The sequence below is a fragment of the Akebia trifoliata genome, chromosome 11 (assembly GCF_017979445.1).
Source record: "Akebia trifoliata isolate Shusen 1 chromosome 11, ASM1797944v1, whole genome shotgun sequence".
In the NCBI taxonomy this organism is placed as follows: Eukaryota; Viridiplantae; Streptophyta; class Magnoliopsida; order Ranunculales; family Lardizabalaceae; genus Akebia; species Akebia trifoliata.
The window spans coordinates 1,478,734-1,486,531 of NC_141385.1; the positions used below are offsets into that span (position 1 = coordinate 1,478,734).

General features: G+C 33.7%; 1 protein-coding gene across 1 annotated transcript; it reads left to right on the plus strand.

The window, feature by feature from the left end:
- The first annotated feature begins 1,102 nt into the window (after positions 1–1,102).
- LOC147390206 (1-acyl-sn-glycerol-3-phosphate acyltransferase-like) lies at positions 1,103–7,250 on the plus strand. Its single transcript, XM_086458570.1, has 5 exons — positions 1,103–1,650; positions 5,636–5,785; positions 6,435–6,533; positions 6,613–6,705; positions 6,805–7,250. Exons 1-5 carry the CDS (start codon positions 1,318–1,320, stop codon positions 7,051–7,053), a joined length of 924 nt encoding a protein of 307 aa, XP_086314696.1. The 5' UTR covers positions 1,103–1,317; the 3' UTR covers positions 7,054–7,250.
- Positions 7,251–7,798: the final 548 nt, after the last annotated feature.

The window sequence follows — 7,798 nt, forward strand, 5'->3', positions numbered from 1 at the left end:
CGTGACGAAAAATTACTTGATCCAATGACTAAAGTTTATCGATCATACATAATGTATACATTTTAAAATAATACCAAAACTTAAAACATCTTCTAAAGTCATTTTTTTTTTTTGGTTATATTTTTTAGAAGAGTCGTGATTTTCTGATGCCCCTCTGACATGTACTTGCTGATGTGGCGTGTGTTAGAATCATAGATTTTTCCTCATGATACACAACTGTACATCCCCGTAAATATGTATAGTTGTGTATCCCGAAAAAAAATCAATGGTTCCAACACATGCCACGTCAGGGAGCATAAGTCAGAGAGGGCATCAGAAAATCATTATTCTTATTAAAGGAAAATGCTGAATGATAAAAAGTATTTACTGCAATTCTCACAAGTTTGACGTGGGATGTGCACAGAACCATAGATGTGTTTTCTCACGATATGAGTAAAAACTATCTACAGCTATGTATGCATGTCCACGTCGACATTGTAAGAATCAAAGTAAATCCTGTGTCACCCCAGCATGACTCCTTATTAAAATCAAGAGTCGTGCTGGAATAACATTGAAATGTACATCAATTCTCCACATTCCTGATGTGGAGGTGCGCAAAGAATCATAGATGCTTTTCACTCGTATCTCGATGAAAACTGTTTATGGTTACGCACATACATCGAAGTCTCGATGTACATTTTAATGTTATTTTTGCATTTTCCTAAAATCAATACCCTGCCCTATTCACAAACACACATAAAAATCGTGCTGGAAGGGTTAGGATTATAAATGGGCCTGACCATAAACAACTTAGTGCTAATTGGGCCACAAATTCTAGCCCAAGCCTAACCCACCTGAACTGTCTAACGTTCAAATCCACAAGTATTCTGACAACCAGACCAATTACGGGTTGGGCCACCATACGGTCCTAGTTTCCACCCTAAACACGAATAGGGCTTTAGCCGCCCAATAACTAAGCGGGCCTAGTAAGTAACACTATCCAAACCCGGCCTATTAACATAATTGTCCTTACATGAAATCCTAAGGGTAATTTAGGTAAAACAGAATTAAAAGGGCAGTAGGCGAAAATCGATTAGAAATTTAGAACTTAAAAGACGGAACAACGTGTGAAAAACGTATTTCCTCTGAACAATTCTCGTCCAGACAATCAGTCCACTGTCTCTCTCTGTCTCTGTCTCTGTCTCTGCAACTGTTCAACTACTCCTACAACTCTCTGTGTTATTTTTTGATTCCACAAAACCGTCGTTCAATCTATAAAAAAGTATCTCCATATCTTCTCTTCCGAGTCTTCTTTCTGTTCTTCTAAAGAGAATTTTAATGGAGAGTTCTGGAGTTACTTCTATTATGAGGAATCGAAGATTAGAAAGTTACATAGATGCGAATTCGGTATCTGCAGTTGGAGAATCCTCGAAATTGGAGTCTCGATCGAAAGAAGGAGAGGAACAGAGGATGAAGACCGGTGGATTTGTTGATGTTGATGATGATAGTTGGAGTGCGATTGCGATATCTGTGGTGAGGATTGTGATCTGCTCCTTAGCGATGATGTTTACAACCATGGTTTGGGCGCTTATCATGCTTGTTCTTCTACCTTGGCCTTACGCGAGAATCAAACAAGGAAATGTGTACGGTCATGTTACCGGATGGGTGTTGGTGAGCCTTTCTTTTCCTCTTGTGTAATAAAATTCCATTTTTTCAAAAAAATTTAGTTCTTTTTTTTTTTTTTTACTTCTGTAATTGAGATGATATTAACTGATAAGACTTTGGTTATTAGAAGAAGGGGGAAAAAAAAAATTAAGAGATGGAAAATTATATAAAAATAAATAAATAAATAAGTAGAGAATAATTGTATGGGTAATTATAAATAATAAAAAAATCTAATTTAAATATTATTTACTAAAAAAGTAATATTTTTTTTTAAATTTATCGAAAGGAACCTATTTCGGCACTTAAACTGTTGAATTTTTTTAAAATTGTTTTTTATTTTTTTCGATTGTTATTTAGCCGTTGTTTTTTATATCAAGATCATGATCTTGATTTCGAGATCATTTTATTAAAATTTTGATCTTGAGATCATTTTATTAAAATCTTGATCCGAGATCTAGATTTAGATCGAGATCATGATCAACATCTACATCGAGATAGATCAAGATCATAATCTACATCATTTTATTAAAATCTTAATTTTGATGTTGATCAAGATCAATATCATGATTTCAGATCAAGATCATGATCATGATCTTGATCTTGTTTCAGATTAAGATCATGATCATGATCAATATAAAAAAAACAAAAACAAAATACCTTTGGAAAAATGGAAGAAAAAACCAAATTTTCGAAAGAGCCCGTGGAGCATACGTGAGAGAAGAAGAAGAAGAAAAAAAAAAAAAAAACCAAAATAGAAGAAGATGAAGAGAAAAAATGGAGGGAAAAACCAAATTTTCGACACTTTAAATACTGAAAATTTGGATTAAAAAAATAAAAAAAATCTTCGGCTGTTTAAGTGCTGAAAATTTGGATTAAAAAAATATAAAAAACAAATTTCGACAGTTTAAGTGTCGAAATAGGTTCTTTTCGATAAAATTGCAAAAATTGTTACTTTTTTTTCATAATTAATATTTAAATTATATTTTTTTTACCCCATAATTGTAAAATTGTCGTTTCAGCTTGATTTTTTTACAGAATAGGGAAATTTAAATTACTCCAAAAAAAATGTGGTAAATCAGCCAATAAAAAGTGGTAGAGAAGGGTATCTAACAAAAAAGATCGCAAAAAATTGTCTAATTCTCCTAGTGCTGAGCAGGCATGTTTTTGAAAATATTTATAGAAAAGGTAAAAAGAATTTTCATTTTGGTCAACTATTTTTTTTTCCAAATGGGTAAATTGTATGGTGAATAATAATTTAGGATAAATAAAAAAAATCTATTAAAATAAATATTCATAAAAAAAAGTACTACTTTTTTTTTTAAATTACAAAAACGAATCAAAATCGCCACTTGGAATAGTGGGAAAACGTTTTTTTTTTAATTCACGCCGTTTAAAGTGGTGGAAAAACCATTTTTTTTTTGGGGGGGGGGGGGGGGCGCGAGGGGAATTATTTTAAAATAAAGGTGAGAATAAATATGAGTCTTGATAATGTGACTCACCAGGTGGCATACTCAAATCACTCCATGACGTGGACAAGTTTGGGAACCATAGATCTGTACGCTTCGGGATACATTTTTTTGTGGGGAAGTGCAATCGTGTATCCTGAAGAGTACAGATGTTTTTGGCCAAGTTAGGAGTTCGTAACATGCTATGTGCATTAGATACACATCTAACCATAGGATGTGTTAATTTTCTATATGACTTTGTCAATTTAGATTGTAGGGAAAATTTTCAAAAAAATAAAAAAAACCCAAATAAAATATTATTTTTAATAAAAGTAACCAATAACCATTTTTTTCAAAATTACAAAAATAAATCTTGAGCAGCCAAAGCCGTTTTTGGCAACCCTATGAAAAACGGCAGTACAAATATAGTTTTTTGTAGTGTTGTTTTTTAAGTTACCATGAAAAACTTACACTTTAATTGTTAGTTTTCAAGTTTGCATAAAAAACTACCATTCAAGTGTAATTTTTTTAAATTGATTTTTTTCCAAAATAAACTAGCCGTTGAAATACATATTTTGTATATTTAAAAAATATTAAATTTTATTAAATTATAAAATTAAATTTTAAAAATAATAAAAATAAAATTAATCTATTATTTTATATTATAATATACTCATTCATATATAAAACTATTTGAATGATTTTTTTCTATTTAGGTTTGATGCCTAAATTCTTAAATTATTTATGACACACCAAGTAAAGATTAAAACATACTCTTAATTTCATTGAAAAACTCATATTCAAAAGTATGTTTGAAAAACACACTCTGAAGGGTAACTTTTTATGCAAACTTTTGAAAAGTTACAATTGAATGGTAGCTTTTCATGCAAACTTGAAAAACCTACAATTGAAGTATAAGTTTTTCATGGTAACTTGAAAAACTACACTTGTATTGCGATTTTTCATAGGATTCTTATTTAATTTGCTAAAAACGGCTTTTCAATAGCCACTCAAAGTTTGTTTTTGTAATTTTGAAAAAATGAATATTTTTATTAAAATAATATTTTAGTTAGGTTTTTTTTTTTTTTTAAATTCACCTAGATTGTGCTTGGGTTGGTTGTTTACATCCTTTAGTAGTAGGTTTGGTAGCCAACAAGATCGCGTGATGCCAATCGATGGTCACTAACTAGTATGGTTCTCTATTTATTATTTGGAAAATAGTCTAGTGTGTATTTTTTTTTTTTTTTAAGAGATTAGATTTGTTTTATTAGTCCTAATTAGACTAAGATTGAATATGTCTGGTTTATGACAGTTAGAGATAAATTAGAAAAATTATAGCTATAATTGGATTTGAGTTATATTTTTTCCTATAGTTATATTTTTAAGCTCCATAAGTTTTGGAATATCCATTATAAGACAACAAGAATTGTGAGTAGGAGATTGGTGGAGTTGTAGAGATGAGTTTAATTATTTGAATAATTGTTTTTTTATTTTAGTAATTTCCCTCTATTGTTCTTCTTGTTTTATTATATTTATATTTTCTTAAGAGTTGTAGAGATTTGTTGGCTGTTTTGGAGAGTTAATGGCCAATCCAGGCCACCCATTCCACCTCCCCAAGTCTCTATTAGGGGGAGAGATTATCTTTCTAATCACTCAGAGTTGAGAATGGTACAAGTCTTCCTTCTGAATCACTTGTTTGTTCTGTTGTACGAGTGAGTGCTTTGGGTGTTTGAAGTGAACTCTTAGGACACTTGGGGAAGGATGACTTGCTTTGGATCGGGGGATAAGCATGAGTATTGTTACTATGCTAACACTCCCTCTCAGGATCAGGGCTGGAGACACTCGGCTCTCCCCCTCCACGCAGGGCTAGAGATACTAATCCAATCCATCCCTAAGGTACACCCACTCTGATACTATGTTAAAGCCCATGGGCCTAACTCATCCTTGAAAACTGGCTTGCAATGAGAGGGTTCCCCCCGCTTTATACATTGCACGACCCAAGAGTACCCGAGCAATGTGGGACTATGCTAACACTCCCCCCTACGTCAAGGCTGGAGAATATTGGCTCTCCCCCTCCAAGATACTAACCCAACCCATCCCTAAAAGCCCATGGGCCTAACTCATCTTTGAAAAGCGGCTTGCGAGGAGAGGGTTGCCCCCGCTTTATACATTGCACAACCCAAAAGTACCCAGGCGATGTGGGACTATGCTAACAAGTACCATACAAGAACTAGGATGGGACACGCTAGTCCGTGACTGTGACACTATGCTGCCTATAGATGGAAATATATATATATATATATATATAATTTACATTTCTTTGTTTGATTTCTGACCCCAAACTTTGGGATAGAGCTTCGATGATGATGATTTCATTATTTGATTCTTTCAGTGTTCAGCTGCTGCTTCACAACTCTAGCTTCTCCAAATGCCAACTCACATTGTTCTGTAATTTGTATCATCTTTTTTCCTAACTCAATATAACATTAAGGCAGACCCTTTACACTTCCTTATCTCACAATCTTAGGCCTAAATGGTGATTGCAGATGTGGATTTTAGGAAATCCTATAAAGATTGAAGGTGTCGAATTCTCCAAAAAAAGGGCTATTTATATCAGTAACCATGCATCTCCTCTAGACATTTTTCTTATCATGTGGTTGACTCCCACGGGCACTGTTGGCATTGCCAAGAAAGAGGTATGTATGACAGGTTTCTAGTTAAATATGGTGCACTTAATCAATTTGAATGGTTTTAAGGATTTGAGCTTCAATATCTGCCCTAATTTTATCTCTTAGCCATCCTGCATGGATGGTCAAGATCGCCCAATTGTCTAATGTGAAGGATATGGTCCATTCAGGAGGACCCAATGATTCACTTGTCGCAAATTCATTCTTCATGTAAACAGCTTTGTGACTTGTGTACCCAACTGAAAAGTTTGGTATTGATAAATTTGGAGATCCAACTCAAAACCAATTGGCACTTATAAGGCAATGAGTGTCCGATGTGGGACTAAACTCAACACGCACCTGCACGTGTGGGCCGGATTGGGCCAAAGCACGTGGAGCTATGAACTGGGTGACGTGGAGGAGATAAAGGCCCACTCTGATATCATGATAAATTTATGGTACAACTCAAAACCAATTGGCAATGAGTGGAGAGGTCCAGGAACTTATAAGGAGAGAGAAAAGGCAATGAGTGTCCAATGTGGGACTAAACTCAGCAGGTATAGACATCCTTCTTGAAAACATCTTTCAACAAATTTAATTAATAAAATCTCAACTTGTTACAACAAATTTGCCAGTGAACTTCAAGAATCTTAAATGAAAATATATTTTTTTTGTTCAGATCATATGGTACCCATTGTTTGGACAGCTATACGTGTTGGCAAACCATCTTCGCATAGATCGTTCAAATCCTATTTCAGCCATTAAGTCACTTAGAGAGGTCTGCTTTTTCTCTCTTCACATTCGCTCTACCCACCATTTTCAACATATTTCTAATTCGTGTTCTATGTAAATCTCAGGCTGCTCGAGCTATTGTCAAGAATAACCTGTCATTGATCATCTTCCCTGAGGGCACCCGATCCAAAAGCGGAAGATTACTACCATTTAAGAAGGCAATCATTATAACCCGATCGTTTTCGACATATTGCTACCATTTCGTTCCCAGTCTTCTTTACAATTTCTCTTTGATTTTTTTTTTTTTAATCGTGTAGGGGTTTGTTCACATAGCATTGCAATCAAGGCTCCCAATAGTTCCAATTGTTCTAACGGGTACACATAAGGCATGGAGGAAGAACAGTTTACATGTTCGACCAGCGCCTCTGACCGTAAAATTTCTTCCTCCAATTAGAACCGATGATTGGAATGCTGAAAAGATCGATGAGTATGTCAAAATGGTCTATGACATGTACATCAAAAACCTACCAGAGACTCAGAGACCCCTGGATGATGGAAGAGCATGATTCAGTAAGAGATCGACATCATAGTTAAGCTACCACCTTGACTACTAATATTATTTTTTATCCTCAATTTTAGAAATTAAGCTAATTTTAATATTAAAAATTGTTTCTCCATTTAGTAGAAAACAGAGATTACTAATGTAATCCTATGAAGATAAGTTTATTGATTGAATGATCATTCGATTACTGCTTTTTCTTTCTTTTGAGTTGTGATTAGTTCAAGATAATGTTTTGTTCTGGACAGGATCTGTATATGCTTCCATGACTTGGTATTTCGAGTGGTGAAGGCCGATCAAGTATTTTTGCTAAGTGGGTTTAACACATAGACTGTCCATTTGGTAGGGACAAGCCTTACATCTACAGATGAAAAATATTATTTCAAAATAATTAGGGTAAATTACGTAAAGGACCCTGACGGAGGGATTTATTTCTAAATAGTCCCTAAGTTTTGCATGGTAGCTTGATAGGACATTTAATAAAAAATTTATTTCTTAATGATCTCTCGTTATTGGTGAACTCACTGCTTTTTTTTATTATTATATATTTTTATTTATTGTCGAGTTTCACTTTTTATTTATTGTTGAACTCAACATTTTTTTATTTAGAGTCAAGTTCACAATTTTTATTGTCGAATTCACCACTATTTACTATTGAGTTCACTACTTTTTAAATAAAATAAAATTAAAAATTGGTGAACTCAACACTAATACAATCCACTCATTTTTAATTTTCAAGTTTTTTCGACTGA